Source organism: Neofelis nebulosa, chromosome 1 (assembly GCF_028018385.1).
Source record: "Neofelis nebulosa isolate mNeoNeb1 chromosome 1, mNeoNeb1.pri, whole genome shotgun sequence".
NCBI classification, from domain to species: domain Eukaryota; kingdom Metazoa; phylum Chordata; class Mammalia; order Carnivora; family Felidae; genus Neofelis; species Neofelis nebulosa.
In genome coordinates, this window is record NC_080782.1 from 49,684,215 (window position 1) to 49,703,375 (window position 19,161).

At 38.4% G+C, this 19,161-nt stretch overlaps 2 protein-coding genes across 5 annotated transcripts in view; one reads left to right on the top strand and one right to left on the bottom strand.

Moving 5' to 3' along the window:
* SOX30 (SRY-box transcription factor 30) overlaps positions 1 to 5,672 on the bottom strand; it is a 37,859-nt gene extending 32,187 nt beyond the window's left edge. Inside the window, exons 1-3 of one of the 2 annotated variants that reach the window (XM_058721543.1) lie at positions 4,345 to 5,655; positions 2,295 to 2,534; positions 923 to 1,102 (exon numbers count right to left, since the gene is read on the bottom strand). In XM_058721543.1, the coding sequence (XP_058577526.1) occupies positions 923 to 1,102; positions 2,295 to 2,534; positions 4,345 to 5,359 (1,435 nt within the window). In that variant the 5' untranslated portion in view covers positions 5,360 to 5,655. Of the gene's footprint in view, positions 1 to 922; positions 1,103 to 2,294; positions 2,535 to 4,344 lie in introns of both variants that reach the window. The other variant, XM_058721554.1, reaches the window with a different exon arrangement.
* A 91-nt stretch (positions 5,673 to 5,763) lies between these two features.
* THG1L (tRNA-histidine guanylyltransferase 1 like) overlaps positions 5,764 to 19,161 on the top strand; it is a 32,985-nt gene continuing 19,587 nt past the window's right edge. The window contains exons 1-4 of one of the 3 annotated variants that reach the window (XM_058721605.1): positions 5,764 to 5,870; positions 8,814 to 8,892; positions 10,661 to 10,692; positions 18,278 to 18,505. In XM_058721605.1, coding sequence (XP_058577588.1) covers positions 18,504 to 18,505 — 2 coding nt within the window. In that variant the 5' untranslated portion in view covers positions 5,764 to 5,870; positions 8,814 to 8,892; positions 10,661 to 10,692; positions 18,278 to 18,503. The remainder of the gene's footprint in view (positions 5,871 to 8,813; positions 8,893 to 10,660; positions 10,693 to 18,277; positions 18,506 to 19,161) is intronic. The other 2 variants (XM_058721624.1, XM_058721614.1) reach the window with 2 other exon arrangements.

Here is a 19,161-nt window from a genome sequence, read left to right on the forward strand (position 1 = left end):
CCCCCATCAACCCTCAGTTTGTTCTCAGTTTTTAAGAGTCTCTTATGCTTTGGCTTAGACATCTTAAATGTGGCTTTGTTGCTATCAATTGCTATAATGATACATAGGGAAAAAAAGAACATTGAAAATGTGTAAGATTCTAAAAAGTCAATTTTTAACATATCTAAACCCCTTAGTGCTAAGGGGTGGCTGTATTACCAGAAGGAGCTGAACAGGTGGCAACTAGAAAAAGCAGTGGTTTTAGGACAAGTAACAGTAAGTAGTGAATGTATAAAGCTCTGCCTAAGAGATTGTAAAATAGGTGCTGGAAGAACAAACCCATGATGGACAGCCCAATAACAAGTTATCAAGATAATGGATTCTCAACTTTGGGTTCTTAAAAGCAACAGACAGGAATGTTATAAAGAATTGATAATAGAGGAGAAATTTAGGGAAAGACAATATACAGAACCAGATATTTGGTAGAAAATAGATTACTTTCACTACTTTTCTAGAGCAGCAAGAGAACAGTCTTAACAGATCAGTCATCATTTCTAAATTCCAAAACAGGATGCTCTATATCCCATTAGCAAGGCATTCTTTTTTGGTGATAGTACAAAGACACTCCTATTTCCTATTGAATTACGTCAGTCATTTCCTGCATTATCTGCCTAATCTATGTGCTAATGCTGATTTGGTTAAAAGGTCTTAAGTTTTACACATGGAGCATTTGCTACTCTGGCAAACCAAGCGCTTTGAGGTCTACTGAAATTTTTCCTTCTCCAATTTAATGTTTTTAAACATTAAACATTTCTTCTTGATTTTTTCCCTTAATATTGTTGTTCTAAAAATTCTTAAGCTAACAGAAACAAAATTTCACCTTAAGGTAAAATTTTCACACAGTTATTTAAAAAATTCATAATCTACAATAAAACCAACTCACCAACTGGTTGAGTGATGGTATTCTGTAGGCTGGGAATTACCACAGAGTAGGTAGGTGAGCGATAAGGATATATTGTTGTAGGATTTGTAGACATGATATTCTGTGTGGTACCAGAAAATACATTGGAAACACTTAAAGGGAAGCGTTTTCGCTTCCCTGGACGAGGTTGATAAACCCAACCTATAGAAGAAGATAAGCAATTTTTAATTTGAACATATAGGCCCTATTTAGCCTTTAGACAGTTTTTTTCACAATAAAATATCCAAAATACTTCTAAATTTAAAAAAAAAGTTATTGTCTAAAGTGTCTTTTCCAGCTTTATTAGGATATTTCTGTGCATTTTAATATCCAGATAGCTCTTAACTAGTGGTCAGTGTTATAACCCACAATTCAGCGTGAGGTCAAATGCCTTATATCCAAAGACACACATTGATTCCATAGTAAAATCAACATTAAAGACATTGGGTTTGAATCTCAAGGCTTTTCCTTTACCTGTAAGGTAAGATATTATTCATCTCCTGTTTCCTCACTTTCTGTGAGATCTAATTGTCTGTATCTTACAATGAAATGGTCACTAACGACCAGTCATTTTTATGCCTAGTTGGAAGAGTCACTCTCCTAAACTTGGCAGTCCTAAGTCCACAGACAACCCAATTTCCTTCCAAAGTCAGAAAAGTGGAGTTATAACAGTTTGCAGCCACTGAATAACCAGGGGTATCACTCCGACCACCTACCCCCACATCCAGAACCTTTCTGCTAATATTTTAGAAAAAGATAACTCCTCTCCCATCATGCATGATCATGTTGGCCATACACTTTGCCTTTACCCAAGCTTAGTCTAAATGTCCTACAGCTGGGGGATAAATCAGAATTCCTTTAAAACTACATCATGATGAGGATAAATTTATCAGTCAGAAGGCATAACTATGTTCTGATAACTATATAACATTAAAATGGAACATGATGTCAATTCCTGCATTCTCATTAAGTGTATGATGCATATTTGTTTCTGTTGCTGTGATTTTAACTCTTCATTTTCTATTTGCAAAGTTATAGTCTAGAACTCTGGAGTTTTACCTTCATTAAGTTCATTTCTATATATTTAATCAAAACCACACTAAAATTGTTATATCGCCAGGTTTGTTATTAGTTGGCAAGTATGAGACCAGACCCTCTATTTGGTTCTATTTAAGAAAACTTATGCCCAGTATTGATTCAATCATTACTACAGTATTAGCCATTATTCTCTTAACTGTACATATTGGATTAGAAAAATATGCATTTTTGTCTTTTCATCTCAACCTAACCTAATCTTTACCTAAATAAATTTAAAAGAAACTAAAAAGAGGTTTTGTTCATTTCATTGGATTACCAGGAAATTCCTCTCTGTGTTTTTCTTTAATCTTTTGTGCTTCATCATAATAGGGTTTCTTTTGTTCTTCGCTAAGTTTGTTCCATTCTAACCCAAGCTGGACACTGATTTCTGCGTTGTTGGCTGCTGGGTTAGCTTTGGCTAGTGCTGGCCGGTGAATCCTTGCCCAAACCATAAATGCATTCATGGGTCGCTTCACATGACCATTTCTGTCCTTACTGAAGGGAGTATCTGGTATTCCTACATGACAAAAATTAAAAACTAAATTAATGTGCTACATACACACATACATACACACAATGTTAAAGTGAAGTGCACATTCATCTATATTTATTTTTAAATATCTGGAGAAAATACATACTTCAATATAGTCAAAGAACTGCCAGTATTCCAGAATGCCTCATAACGCCTGAACTCAGCATTCTAAACTATAGCTTAGAATGACTCTTCTTTTCTTCAAAAAGGATAATATTGTTGAAGTTATTGTAAGAGTAATAATGTTGAAAATATAGTAAACTGCTGGCTCATTACCTCTTTGAGCTTTAGTAATACCTCTACCAATAATTATATAGTTTCTTTCCCATTAAAAATATTCTATTACTGGGGGATGAGAACTATGACTTATTCACGACTATAATCCTAGCATTAGCTAAGTGTTCCCTAAATGTTTAAAGGAATTCATTTACATGGCCCTGTAGTGTCCATTCAAGCAAAAATATAATATAATACTATATTTCATTATGAAGGAGAAGTTCTTGCCAAGGCGGGTAATCGACACTGATCCTATGTCCTGGGAGAAAAATGAAAGAAAAATAACAAAAGTGACCAAATGAAATTACAATAAAAGAAGGTGGCTAAATTCACATCTCTTACTCAGCTTTCTACAAACTTCCTATATTGTTTCTCTTTAGTTACTTGATACATAAAATGGTTTAAAACACACAAATAAGTATTATAAAGAAAGGTCTCCCTTTCTCTCCTTTAGAAAATGAAGTTTATAAAAGCAAGAGGGTGAGATAGAGAAAGGATCATTAAGAAAAATAAGAAAACAATAAATATGAAAGTTAATAAAAATATGAACTGATGATTGATATGATTTCCCATGATACTGATTGGCATAATACTGTCTGAATTAAATTTTAAAATAAGAATTTTCTAACTATATGTTCGTAAGTAATGGTTAGAAATATGTTCGTAGTTGTTACTGCTGTTAACTATAGTCATTTCTTTGAAAACAATTTCTAGCTTATTCTACTGTATTTTCATTTTCTATGTCTATAAATCCTTAGCATTTAGAATACTAAACTGTTACATTTAATCATATACTACTTTTCTTTTTTTTTTTTTTTTTTTTTTTATTTTTGGGACAGAGGGAGACAGAGCATGAACGGGGGAGGGGCAGAGAGAGAGGGAGACACAGAATCGGAAACAGGCTCCAGGCTCTGAGCCATCAGCCCAGAGCCTGACGCGGGGCTCGAACTCACGGACCGCGAGATCGTGACCTGGCTGAAGTCGGACGCTTAACCGACTGCGCCACCCAGGCGCCCCATATACTACTTTTCTTAGAAAAATGTTTACTATTCATTTTTAAAGAAGACAAATCACCCCCAGATCCAGAATAAACTTTCCTGCTGGATTATAACCATTTTTTCATTAAACACCATTTAAAATTTTCTTCTTGATACACGTAAAAATATTAAGCTACTAAATACGGTAGTTTAAGTGCAGCATAACTGAGGGCTGAGGTAACTGTGATATCTAGTGAGAATATTTCTATTTTGTGTATAAACACTAGTCACTTCTAAATCTCATCATTCACTGGGTCTTAAAATAGGTATTTTTTAAAAATGTTTGGGAATCTTGGAACATGTTAGTGTATTTTACTGGTATATGTACAAGTCAATCGGAAGTGATACCTGTGCAGACTTTGCCCTGTAATGAATCAGTTCCATGATTTTATTTTTCTAGTTTAGGCTTCTGAAAGCTGACATGTCAGCTATGGGGCAACACAGACGAAGTTTGAAAAACAGATTCCCCTGTCGTCTAATACCTGCATCTGAGGGAAGCACGGTGAGCGGGACATCTTTAGTTTCAATTTTTACAGAAGGCTCCAGTAAAGATTGCATTTTAATAGGCACCGGTGTCAAGGGGACCTTGGTCAACCGTATCAACTCTGAAGGTGGAGGTCCCTGAAACTGGATCCGGGCCCCAGGGGGGACTGTGTGTAGAGTCAAAGGGATCCTGAGGTCTTGCTGATGTGGCCCAAAGGCACTGGATGGCTGGCCCAGGATGACCTCCTTGCTGCCATGGATCAGGCCATTGGATGCGGGCTCAGTGCCCAGCCTGCAGTCCTCGTGGAGTCTCTCGGGTTCCTCCGTTTTGATGATGCCTTTTCTGATGGCCACCAGGTTTTTACCCTCCCCGCCTTTCGCTGCATCCCTCATGACCTCCTCCGCTTCCAATCTGCCCTTCTTCTCGCCCCCTCGGCGGCAGTCGAGGATTGGCCTGGGGCCTTCCACCTTGGCCTCCCTGGAGGCCCTATGGCCGGCCTCCACAGGCCTTCGAGTCCCCGCCGCCGATGGATCCAAGCCCGGCCCTGGCTCCTGCTTCTCGGCCTTGACGTGCAGCGCCCGGGGCTGCACCGGGTGCAGCTCGGGTCTGCAGAGGGCGCCGTCGGACGCGGGCGGCGGCGGTGGCAGCAGCAGTAGCTCGGGCCTCAGCTGCAGCAGCCTCGCTGGCGAGGGTGAAGCAACGACGCCTTCTTCCAGGGCCTGAGGCAGTGGTGGCCCTGGTGGCAGCAGCAACACCTGTTCCGACTTGACCTGCAGCAGTCGCCGTGCCGCGGGCTGTACACTCGACGCCTGGGGTTCCCCACACGACGAGGCCACGGTCGTAATGGCGGCCGCGCATGGGGTGGGCGGCGACGCAGGGAGATCCGCGCCTGCAGCCCTAAAAGAGGTGCCCTCCACAGGCAGCTGAGGCGGAGCAGGACGGAGCGGGCGCGGCGGGGTCGCCCGCGGCAGTTGGCGCAACTGAAGCGGCGGCTCTGGCCTGGCTCTCTCCATGGGGGGAGGGGGGGACGACGCCAGGGCCTGGTCCCAACCCGGATTGTGAGCTCAGCCGTTTGTTGGCGACCTTCCCCTTTCCCCTTTCGGTTAAGACCCTTCCAAAGCACTTACTACCCAGAACCCTACGCGGTTCAAAACGCGGCCCTCCGTCTTGGCCTCGCCCAATCACAAGCGTCCCGGTACGCCCGGCCTTCCAATCACAGGCGCATTCTCCGGCCCCTCCCGTCCACCCCTCTCTCCTCGTGCTGAGCCCTCGAATCACCCGCAATGGCAGGGGCTGTGGCACGTGCTGCCCATTTTCCCCCTCTGACTTTGCCTCTCTTCCGGAGTTCTCTCCTGGCCGTTGTCCTTAGTTACCCCTCCCCCGCCTGGAGAGCCCGACAATGGTGTTGCCCAGGGAACGGTGCGGTTCTATGCCACTGACCTCCAGGGGATAAAGTCGAGTGAGTCCCTTACGCGGGATGGGGAGCTGGGCCTTGCACTTGCCGGCTGACGTGCCAGAATACATGTAAGTCCCGTGCTTCACGGGGGGCCCTTCAGATCTCTGCCAAGGGGAAAGGGGGAGGATTTTGCAACCCTCCTTTTTGTACAATAACTTTCAGTTGATCGCCAGGTTCTTTGGGCCCTACTAGCAAAATACATCCCAAATTTACCCACCTTTTTGGGCTTCCACCGCCATTACTCTATTCCAAGCTTCCATAATCTTCCACCTGGATACTGCTGTGTAAATAGTCTCCATTTTGCATCCTTGTTCCACTATATTACAGATGCCAGAGATCTTTTTAAAAGTGCAAATCTAGTCCTGTCACACCCTACGCTCCTAAATATTCCCATGGCTCTCCATTGATCTCATGATAAAGGTCTAATGTACTTGCAAAGCATGTAAAGCTCCAAATACCTTGGGCTCTGTGGGTTCCAGCTACACTATCCTCTCATCATTCTATCTTAAGGGACTTTGAAAATGCCCCAAAGCTGTTTCTCTCTTATGTCTCCTTACCTCCTCCCTGCTCATTTTTCAAATTGTAGCTCAACTGTCACTTCCTCAGAGAAGTCTTACCAGATTATGAAAATCAGGGCAAATTTCCTTTATGCACTCATGTCTATCACTTAAAACTCTTACCACAATTTGTAATTATGTATTTCTTTATATTATTTAATGACTCTACTCCTTGACTGCAACCTCCTTGAGGACAGTGTTTTGTTCATCATTGAATCCTCAATGCTATCCATAGAGCCTGACTTATAGTAGGCATTCAAGAAATTCTTGTTAGATAAATAAAGACTGCCTATCGTCTAATAATAACAGTAATTACTATCTATATTTAGGGTTTACTCTTGTGCCAGGCACTCTCCAAGTCCTTTCTATGACTATGCCTCTCCTTTTATTAGGACTGTGTTTATTTTCATCATGGAGGAAAAAGGAAATTGCTACATTTCTAAATGATGTCCTAAGATCTATAGATTTATCTTGAAGCAGATGATTTTTGTAACCAAAACAAGTTATCTCTACAAGAAGACCTGCCCCAATTCTCTAATCCCCTATTGTCAAATGTGGCAAAGAGGAGTTCTTATCTGGAAGGTAGACAAGGGCAGTGGTTCTCTAACTTTATTATCTTGGAACACTTTACACCCACAAAAATGATTGAAGATTCCAAAGTGCTTTATCAATATTTGTGGTTTTATCTATCAATATTTGCCATATAAATAAAAACTAAGGACATTTAAAAAAATTAGTTCTCAGGGCACCTGGGTGGCTCAGTCGGTTAAGTGTCCAACTTTGGCTAGGGTCATGATCTCACGGTTTGTGAGTTCGAGCCCTGCATCAGGCTCTGTGCTGATAGTGCACACAATTTCTGATTCTCTGTGTCTCTCTCTCTCTGCTCTCCCTCCCTTGCTCGTGCTCTGTCTCTCTCGCTCTCAAAAATAAACATTAAAAAAATAAATAAAAAATAAAAATATTCTCAATTCATTCAAAATATCAATAATAAACTGATTACATGTTAACACATCACATTTTTATGCTAAAACCCTGTTTTCCCAAAAATTAAAAGAGTGGCACTGTAAATCTAATGTCTGGCTTAATTTAAAAAAAAAAAAAGGTTGGATTCTCATGTGTTTCAGGCAATGTGTTGTGATCCACATGTCATATAGAATGCTTCAGGGGCGCCTGGGTGGCGCAGTCGGTTAAGCGTCCGACTTCAGCCAGGTCACGATCTCGCGGTCCGTGAGTTCGAGCCCCGCGTCAGGCTCTGGGCTGATGGCTCAGAGCCTGGAGCCTGTTTCCGATTCTGTGTCTCCCTCTCTCTCTCTGCCCCTCCCCCGTTCATGCTCTGTCTCTCTCTGTCCCAAAAATAAATAAAAAACGTTGAAAAAAAAAATTAAAAAAAAAAAAAAAAGAATGCTTCATTCTGCATTCATGAGAGAATGAAGTGAAAAAGGCAAATATTGTCTTAGAATAATTATGATTGGATGCCTGGGTGGCTCAGTCAGTTAAGCATCCAACTTCAGCTCAGGTCATGATCTCACAGTTCATGAGTTTGAGCCCCGCAGCGGACTCTGCTGTCAGCACAGAGCCTGCTTTGGATCCTCTGTCTCCCTCTCTCTCTGCCTCTCTCTCTCTCTCTCCCTCTCTCTCTCTCTCTCTCAAAAATAAACATTAAAATTTTTTTTAAAGAATTATGAAAATAGTATTAACCTAGCAGACTTTCAGAAAGAGTTGGTTCCTGAACTGCATTTTGAGAACCGCTGAACTGGGGTTTAAATATAAGAGCCAAACATGTGCACAAAGAATGATGAAAGAGGCATAGAAATAAATCAAGTTAATTGATTTTGTTCAGGACTAGTTCATTTTCCAATCTGAATTAGTAATTTAAAAAGTGATATGACAATCTTCTGTAACAGCAATGCAAATCGTATATGGGGAGTATATTTTAATCAGAAAGCAATATTTTTTTAAACAAAAAATAGCTTCATTAAGGTTTGATTTCTGTATCATAAGCTTACAATTAAGTGTACAATTTGATGAGTTTTAATGAATTGATAAAGTTGTGTAAGCATAAATACAATCTAGTTTGAGAACACTTCTATCAACTCAAGAAAGTTCTGAAATGAAACCCAAAAAACTCTTCTTGTTGCCAGTTGTAGAAAAACTCTGCCCCACCTCCAACCCCAGGTGTTTTCTGTCTCTGTAATTTTCCCTTTCCTAGAAATTTCATATAAATAGAATCATATCATATGTAAGCTTATCTGTTTGTCTTCTTTAACATAGCATAATGTTTTTGAAGTTCATCCAAGCTGAATGTATTAGTGGTTCATTTTTTTTGTTTGTTTTTGTAGAGTAATATTCTATTATACGGAAATACCAAATTGTCTTTAGATATTTTGTTGTAAGATGTCTGTCACTCATCTTGCTTATCCATTCAATAGCTGATTGATATTTGATTATTTCTAGGTTTTTGATGCTGTGAATATGATGTCCATTCATATACAAATATTTGTGGCATCTAGGAACAGACTTGCTAGGTTATACGGTAAGTATAAACTTTTACAAAACTGCCAAACTGCTTTGGAAAATGAATGTACCACTTTAAATTTGCACTCACAACATGAGGGTCTCACTTTCTCTGCCTCTTCTCCAACATGTGGTACCATAAGTCATTTAAATTTTAGCCACTCTAGTGGGTATGTTATAGTAAATAATTGTATTTAAAATTAAATTTTCACAAAAAATAATGACACTGAACATCTTTTCATGTGTTTAGTTGCTATTCTATACATCTTCATTGCCTAGTGTCTATTAAAGTGTTTTTGTCCATTTTTTTATATTCAGCTGTTTTCTTATTGTTGACTTTTAGGGATTAAAAAAAATTTTTTTTAATGTTTATTTATTTTTGAGAAAGAGGGAGAGAGACAGAATGTGGCAGGGGGAGGGGCAGAGAGAGAGGGAGACACAAAATCTGAAGCAGGTTCCAGGCTCTGAGCTGTCGGCACAGAGCCCACTGTGGGGCTTAAACTCACAAACTGCAAGATCATGACCTAAGCCAATGTCAGACACTGACTGAGTCACCCGGAGCCCCTAGGGATTTTTTTTTTTTTCTTTTAGGGATTCTTAATATATTATGGATACAGAGTCTTTATTAGATATATGTTTGTAAATATTTTCTTCCACTCTGTGGCTTCTTTTCATTCTTCTTATTTTTCATTCTTTTTTTTAATGTTTATTTATTTTTGAGAAAGAGAGAGAGAGAGAGTGAGAGTGGCGAGGGGGCAGAGGGAGAGGAAGAGAGAGAATCCTAACCAGGTTCTGCACTGTTAGTGCAGAGCCTGATGCAGGGCTTTAACTAACAAACCATGAGATCATGACCTGAGCTGAAACCAAGAGTCAGATGCTTAACCGACTGAGCCACCCAGGCACCCCATTTTTTCGTTCTTAATGATGTCTTTTGAATAGTAAAAGTTTTTTAACTTTGATGGAGTCTAACTATCAATATGCCTTTAATCATATCTAAGAAATCTTTGCCTAAACCAAAGTTAAAAAGGTTTTTCTGTCATGTTTTTCTCTAGAAGTATTATGCCACACTGTCTTAATCATTACAGTTTTATGGTAAATCTTGAAATTAAGTCAAATAAGTCCTCAAACTTAGTTCTTTTCAAAAACCATATTAGCTATTTTTGGTCCTTTGGATTTCCTTATGGATTTTAACATTAGCTTATCAATTTTCACCACACACACACACAGCCTGTTGCATTGAATCTCTGCAATTCACTTGCAGAGAAAAATAGCTATCTTAACAATATTGAGTTTTCCAATTTGCAGACTTGGGACATATCTCCATTTATTTTGGTCTTAAATTTTTCTTTTTTTTTTAAATTTTTCTTTACAATGTCTTGTAACTTTCAGTCTACAGTTCTGCACTTCTTTTGTTAAAATTCCTGAATATTTTTAAAACTGTTGTTAATATAACTATTTTCTTAATTTCATTTCTAGTTGGTTGTATATTGATATTATATTCATATTTTCTTGCCTGTTGCACAGGCTAGAAGCTACAGTCCAGTGTTAAATAGAAGTGGCAAGAGTGGACATCCTTGCTTTGTACCCAATATTGGGGGGAAGCATTGTCTTTCATCTTTAAGCATGATGTTAGTTGTAGGTTTTATGTAGCTGCTTTTTATCAAATTAAAGAAGTTATGTTTTATTCCTAGTTTGTTGAGAGCTTTATCATGAATGTTTGTTGGATTTTATCAAATGCATTTTCTATATTTATTGAGATGATCATATTGTTTACTCCTTTATTCCAGCGTCAGCAACATTTTCCAGAAAGGACCATAAAGTAAGTATTTTTGGTGTTGTGAGCTGTATGATCTCGGTGACAATCAATCAACTCTGCTCTTATAGCATGAAAGCAATTATAGGCAACATGTAAATGAATGGGAATAATTATGTTTCAACAAAACTTTATTTACAGAAAAAAAGACACCAGATTTGGTCTGCAGGCTGTAGTTTGCTGCTGCTAATATATGCATTACATTAAGTGCTATTCAAATGTTAAGCTAATCTGGGTAAACCTTACTTGGTCATAATGTATAATACTTTTTATACCTTACTGGATCTTTTAAGAGTTTTAACATTTATATTCATGAAGGGTATTGGTCTGTAGTTTGTAACTCAATTAAGTAATGTAATGTCTTTGCTTGATATTGTTCCATTCAGATTCTATATTTCATCTTGAGTCAATTTGTCATTTCTGTCTGCAAATTTGCTCATTTCAACTAAGGTGTCAAATTATTGAAATAAAGTTGTTTATAATTTATAATATTACGTTGTAATATTTTTATTTCTATAGGGTTCAGACTGTTTCCTCTTTCATTCCTAATTTTGGTAATTTGTATCTCTTCTCTTTTTTTGTAGTCATTTTACTAAAATTTTATCAATTCCATAGATCTTTTCAAAAAACTGTCAATTTCATTGATTTTGTCTATTGTTTTGCTGGTTTTTGAAAAATTGATTTCTGCTATTGTCTTTATTATTTCCTTCATTCTACTTACATTGGGTTTGATTTGCTCTTCCTTTATAATTTCTTAAGTTGAAAGCTTAGCTAATTTTTTTAGGTTATTTTAAAGCTCATTTCCTTCCTAATATAAGCATTTAAGGCTATAAATTTCCCTCTGTGTACTGCTTTACCTGTGTTCCATTAGTTTTGCTATGTCCCAATTTTTTGTTCATGCAGTAGAGATATTTTCCAATTTCTCTTGTGATTTCTTCTTTGATCCATGAGTTATTTAGAAGCATATTGTTTAATTTCAAACTATATAAAGATCTCCCAGATTTCCTTCTGTTATTGGCTTCTAATTTAATTCCATTATGGCCAAAGAACATATTTTGTATGATTTCAGTCCTTATAAATGTATTGTGATTTGTTCCTTCACCTAGTGTGTGATATATTCTAGAGAATCTTTCATGTGTACTTGAAAAGAATGTATATTCTACTGTTGCTGGGTGGAGTGTTCTAGTTGTTTAATAGTATGGCTCAAGTATTCTATATCCTTTCTTATTTACTGTCTAGTTGTATTATGAATTAGTATTGTCAGTGAGAGAGAAATATTGAAACATCCAACTATAATTCCTGAATAGTCTGCTTCTCCTTTCAAAGTTATCAATTTTTGCTTTACATATTTCAGGGTTCTCTTGCTAGGTGCTATTTGGAATTGCTGTATCTTTTTGATTAATTGACTCTGTTATCATTATGAAATATTCTTCTCTGTCTCTAGCGATTTTCTTATTTTTTAAAAATTCTTTAAATTTATTTATTTTGAGAGAGAAAGAGAATGTGAATGGGGGAGGGGCAGAGAGAGAATCCTTAAGCAGGCTTTTCACTGACAGTGTGGAGCCGACATGGGGCTCGGACCCACAAACCATGAAATCATGATGTGAGCTGAAACCAAAAGTCAGATGCTTAACTGGCTGAGCCACCCAGATGCCCCTCTAGTGATTTTCTTAAAGTCTATTTTAATATAGCCTCTCCAGCTTTCTTATGGTTAGTGTTTGTTTCATATACCTTTTCCCATACTATCGCTTTCAATCTGTTTTATTTTTTTATGGTCTCATCCTTTAGTTAAATAACTTTTTCTTTACCTTAAAGGAATATATTATGGAATGCTACATCTTGGAACAAGGAAACATGTATTTGAAATTCAGTAGTTGAGCCAGTTTGTCCTCCTTATAGTTTCAATGAAATTACATTTAATGAATTGTATTACATTTCATAAAATGTAATCTCACATATTTTTGAATATGTATTTATCTGAGCACTTAAACACTTAGAGAAATTTATCTGAAATCATACATTTTATTTAAATTTTTAAACTTAATTGTCTTTATTTTAGAGAGAGAGAAAGAGTGCATGTGTGATCTGGGGAGGGACAGGGGGAGACAGAAAGAGAGAGAGAGAGAGAGAGAGCGAGCCCCAAGCAGGCTCCGTGCTCAGCAGGGAGCCTGAGGCAGGGCTTGATGCCATGACTCTGAGGTCATGACCTGAGCTGAAATCAAGAGTCACACACTCAACTGACTGAGCCACCAAGGCTCCCCTGAAATCATGCTTACTTAAAATAGAGATTATTTGATTTTATTATTTTATTTTTTATGTATTATTTTAAATTTACTGTTATTTTTAAATTCCAGTGTAGTTAATATACAGTGCTATGTTACTTTCAGGTGTACAATGTAGTGACTCAATAATTCCATACATCACCCAGTGCTCATCACGAGAAGTGTACTCTAATCCCCACCATCTGTTTAACCCATCCCCTCACCCACCTCCCCTCTGGTAACCACCAGTTTGTTTTCTATAATTAAGAGTCTTGGGGCGCCTGGGTGGCGCAGTCGGTTAAGCGTCCGACTTCAGCCAGGTCACGATCTCGCGGTCCGTGAGTTCGAGCCCCGCGTCAGACTCTGGGCTGATGGCTCGGGGCCTGGAGCCTGTTTCCGATTCTGTGTCTCCCTCTCTCTCTGCCCCTCCCCCGTTCATGCTCTGTCTCTCTCTGTCCCAAAAATAAATTTAAAACGTTGAAAAAAAAAAAAAAAGAGTCTGTTTCTTGTTTTGTCTCTATTTCTTTCTTTTTTTTCTCTTTGCTCATTTGTTTTGTTTCTTAAACTCCACATATGAGTGAAATAATAGGGTATTTATCTTTTTTACCTAGCATTATGCTCTGTAGCTCCATTCATGTCATTAAAAATGGCAATATTTCATTCTTTTCTATGGAAGAATAATATTCCATTATGTGTGTGTACACACACACACACACACACACACACACACACACCACCACACCTTTTTGTTTCATCTGTTGATGGTTAAGGGCTGCTTCCATAATATGGCTAATGTAAATAAATCTGTAGGAAACATAAGGGTGGATATATCCCTTTGAATTCATGTTAGTTGTTGTTGTTGTTGTTTTTGTCTTTAGGTAAATACCCAGTAGTGCAATTACTGGATAGTTCTATTTTTAACTTGTTGAGGAACCTCCATACTGTTTTCCACAGTGTTTGCACCAGTTTGCATCCCCACCAGTAATGTAAAAGACTTCCTTTTTCTCACATCCTTGCCAACACTTGTTTCTTGTGTTTTTTTTTTTTTAATTTTAGTCATTCTGACAGGTGTGAGGTGATATTCCATTGTAATTTTGAATTGTATTCACCTGATGAGGAGTGATGTTGAACATCTTTTCATGTGTCTGTTGACCTTCTCTATGTCTTCTTTTTTAAAAAATTTTTTAATGTTTTTTATGTTTATTTATTTTTGAAAGAGAGGACAGAGACAGAGTGTGAGTGGGCCAGGGGCAGAGAGAGAGGGAGACACAGATTCCAAAGCAGGCTCCAGGCTCCAAGCTGTCAGCACAGAGCCCAGTGCAGGGCTCAAACTCACAAACTACGAGATCATGACCTAAGCCAAAGTTAGACACTCAACCAACTGAGCCATCCAGGTGCCCCTGTTGGCCTTCTCTATGTCTACGTTGGAGAAATGTCCTGTATTGAACTGATTTTCCCACAGAGCCTCCAGAAAGAATCAATCTGCCTCCATCTTGTTTTCAAAGTGCTAGTCTCCAGAACCATGAGAGAAAAAATTTCCACTGTTTTAAGCCACCCAGTTTGCAGTACTTTGTTAAAACAGCCTTGGAAACTAATACATTTCCATTTCTTTTCTCTTTTCATAAGAGAGAATATGCAGCAGAACGTTTTGAGCTCTGTTCTTTTCTATGGTTGCTACCAGTCACTGACTAAAAGCCTAGAGGAGAGTTTCCATTCACTGATTGATTAATTTGTTCATTCAGCAAATATTTAATGAACCCCTAAAATGTGCTAAGCTCTGTACTAGGTACTGGGAACATAACAGAAGATAAAACAAATGATTTCTCTTCTCTTATACAGCTTATCTTTTTTTTTAATTTAAAAAAAAATTTTAAATTATTTATTATTAAGAGACAGAGAGAGACAGAGCATGAGCATGGGAGGGGCAGAGAGAGGAGAAGACACAGAATCCAAAGCAGGCTCCAGGCTCGGAGCTGTCAGCACAGAGCCCGACTTGGGGCTCGAACTCACAGACCGCGAGACCATGACCTGAGCCGAAGTCAGATGCTTAACCAACTGAGCCACCCAGGCGCCCCTATACAGCTTATCTTTTTAACAGAAAATTTAAATTAATAATAACACTGTCTAAGGTCACAAAAATGTCCTAAGAAGATTACTTAAAATGGATCCACTAAACCAGTATTATAGACTGAATGTTTGTGACTCCCAAAATTCAAATGCTGAAGCCCTAACTCCTAGTGTGGCTGTATTGGAGATAGGGTCTCTACAGAACTAAATAAATTTAAATAGGTCATAAGGTTGGGGCTATGATCCAATAGGATTAGTGTCTTTATGAGAAGAGAAGCCAGAGAGCTCTCTTCTCTTGCCCACCCTCTTTGAGAACACACCTAGGAAAGGCCATATGAGAACATAGCAAGAAGGTAGTTATCTATAAGCCAGAAAGAGAGCTCTCACCAAGAATGAACCCTTCCAGAACTTGATCTAGGACTTCTAACCTCCAGAACTGTGAGAAAATAAATGTCTGTTTTTTAACCTACCCAGCCTGTGTTTTTTGTTATGGCAGCCCAAGCAGTTAATACAAACAGGAACCAAATATCCATAGTAACTGGTGAGAAAGGGGTACCTCTTTATCCTTACAAAATTGTGAAATGAATTTGATTAAACTTACATTTAAAAATTTTTAGAATTTTTTAAGGTTTAGAATTGCCACCACATGCTAATTCTTAGAACAAATACAGAATGAACCAAGTACTAATTGTTTATGGGGGGAGACGGACATTTTTTTTCTTTTTGGACTTTCAGTACAGATAATTGAGTTCATTATTCTCTGTAGTTCCAGCAGAGTATTAACTTTGCTATGGGCAAGTCCCTGTGTAAATTTCCTATTGCTGTTGGAGCCATAAATTTAATGACTTAAAGCAACACAAATTTATTACTTTATAGTTCTGGAGGTCAGAAATTTGAAGTAGGTCACACGGGACAAAAACTAAGTCAGTAAGGCTGCTTTCCTTCTGGAGGCTCTAGGGAAGAATCTGTTTCTTGATTTTCCCACTGTTGAGAGGCTGCCCACATTTCTTGGCTCATGGACCTCTTCCATCTTCAAAGCCAGCAAATGCATCACTCTGACCTTCCATGCCCCCTGCCTTCCATCATTACATCATCTTCTCTGGCTCATTTATCTCCCTTTGCCATCTTTTAAGTATCCTTATGATTACATTGGGCTCACCCAGATAATCTACGATAATATCCCTGTTTTTAAATAGTTAACTTAGTCATATCTACAAAGTTCCTTTTGCCATATAAGGCAACGTAATTATATGTTCCTAGGATGATAGTACATGGATGTCTTTAGAGGGACATTAGTCTGTCTACTGAAGTCCTTATTCCTGTTTTATTTTATTATTTTATGACACTTCTTTATTCACCATTTTCTATTCCCATTCCAATTCTGTTTTCCCTCACCCCCATCCCCCAGGCACGCACTTTAACGTAGTTAGTGTATCTTTGGTTATATATGTATCATTGAGTGATATACAGTGTTTGGAGGATACATGTATTTGTTTTTTTAATTTACACATATCATCTTAGATACAGACTCAATTTGTTTCTTTTTTTCATTTAGCATAATTTTTAAAATTTCTTCTGGGTTATCTGTATTTTTTCCAGTGGGTGTGTTTACTGATTTTTTATTTTTTAAGTGTACAATTTAGTAGTTTTTAGTATGTTTTTAATATGTTTAGTATGTGTTTTTTTTTGTTTTGTTTTGTTTTGTTTTTTGTTTTTTGTTTTTTGTTTTTTTTGGGGACAGAGAGAGACAGAGCATGAACGGGGGAGGGGCAGAGAGAGAGGGAGACACAGAATCGGAAACAGGCTCCAGGCTCCGAGCCATCAGCCCAGAGCCTGACGCGGGGCTCGAACTCACGGACCGCGAGATCGTGACCTGGCTGAAGTCGGACGCTTAACCGACTGCGCCACCCAGGCGCCCCTAGTATGTGTTTTTTAGTATGCAGCAATCACCACTATTTGATTCTGGCATATTTTCATTATCCCAAAAGGAAACCTCAAACCCATTAGTAGTTACTCCCCATTTTTCCTTTCCCCAGCTCCTGGAAACTACTGATCTACTTTCTACCCTTGTGAAGCAGAAAAATCTGTAGAAATACCTGTCCATGCCATATAGGTACATCTGGTTCTGAGCTCCTGAATTCTGGATTCTGTCAAGAACTTGTTACCTCTGCATTGCTCTACTGATGGACTCATAGGGTGCCTCCAGCAAGTTCCCACCACAAGCAGTGTTGTCATGGACATGCCCCCATAAACCTGTACAACATCTTCTGTGCAGACACATCCAAGAGTGGGATTTCTGGGTTCTAGGAATGCACACACACCACTTCACTAATGAACAGATTGCTCTCTCAGGTGTCTGTTTGACTTCAAACTCATAGCAGTGGCACACACAAGGATTTCCTGTTTTCTACTTTTTTACCAACTCTTGGATTTATTCAACAAATTTTGCCAATCTTATTGGAGTATAGAAGTATCTTATTGTTTCGATTTGCACTTCTCTGATCATTAGAAAGGCTGAGCATCTCATCATAAGCTTACTAGTCTTTTAGCCTTCTCAATTAGTAACTATGCATATTCAAATCATTTATCATTTTATTATTGTTCCATGCTTTTTCCATGTTGATCCACAGGAGTCCCTTATTTATTATTGATCTTCAAACATTGCAAATATCTTCTTGTGTGTGACCCATCTGTTCATTTATCTCTGATATCCTCTGTTGAACAGGAATCCTTAATTTAATGCAGTTGCATCCATCATTTTTTTACCCTATAATTTGTGCTTTTAGAGTCTTGTTTAAGAAATATTTTCTTGGGGAAACTGGGTTGCTCATTTGGTTGAGTGTCTGACTCTTGATTTTGGCCCAGGTCATGTTCCCAGAGTCGTGGGATTGAGCCCTGCATTGGATTCCATGCTGAGCGTGGAGTCTGCTTGGGATTCTCTCCCTCCCTCCGCCCCTCTGCCCCACTCACACACTATCTCCCTTTCTCTAGAAATAAAGGAAAGGAAAGGAAAGGGAAAGGGGAAGAGGAAAGGAAAAGGAAAAAGAAAAGGAAAAGGAAATGAAAATATTTTCCCACCTCAAGTTTCTCCAAAGAATTCTTTTATATTTTCTTCCATTAAGTTCTGTAGTCTTACCTTTCATATTTAGGTCTTTATCGTGTGTGATTTTCCTTTATATGTGATGTAAAATAAGGACTGGAGTTCACTTCATATTTAGTTATCCTAATTCATCTAACAATCTATGTTTTGTCTGCTACTGTAGCCCGCCTCCATGTACCAAGTAGCCCTATGAAGAGGCCACGTGGGGAGGACTGCCACTTCCCACCAACAGCCACATAAGTAAATTATGTTGGAAGCAGATAAGTTGGTCCCATTCAAGCCTCCAGATGACCACACACCCAGCTGGCATGTTAATTGCAACCTTGTGAAAGACCCTGAGCCAAAACCACCCAGCTAGGCTACTCCTGAATTCCAGACTTACAGAAACCATGTGAGACAATACATACTTATTACTGTTTTAAGCCACTAAGCTTTAGGATAATTTGTTACATAAGAAAGGATTAGTAACATAATTTTTGTCCTGAATAAAGAGCGAAAAGCGAGGCTCCTTGGTCTCTATCACATGGTATCCTATAGTTTCTATTTTATTACTATCAGCAGAATCAAAATTCTAGCTTTTCAATTTTGTCATTCTCTGAAATAAGAATGGAAGATAATTAATAAAAGAGAAAGATGGAAAGAGAAATAAAGGTAGCTGGGAAAGGAACAAATATTTGAGGTCCCTCACAGTGTACATACTGTGTCCTTTATTATCTTATTTGGTCAAAAGAGCATTTGGTCAGCTGGCAAAAATGTGGTTCTTGCATTTTTATTATCTTGGACCTCCTACCACATAAAATCACTATTGGCCAAAGCAAAGAGGCCCAAGCACTGTTGGTTTTGACTTGACTAGAGGCAGAGGTCATAGAGAGAAATAAGACAGAATTGGAAAATACTGTGAAGGAGATGTACATGTTCAGTGTAATTTTTTCTAATATTCTTTAAGGTCTGTTATCTCTGATATTCTGAGATCCTGGTTCTTTGTCTGGTACACTTCCATCTACCCTTCAAGACTCAGCTGAAATGTACAATTCCTTAAAAAGCTAT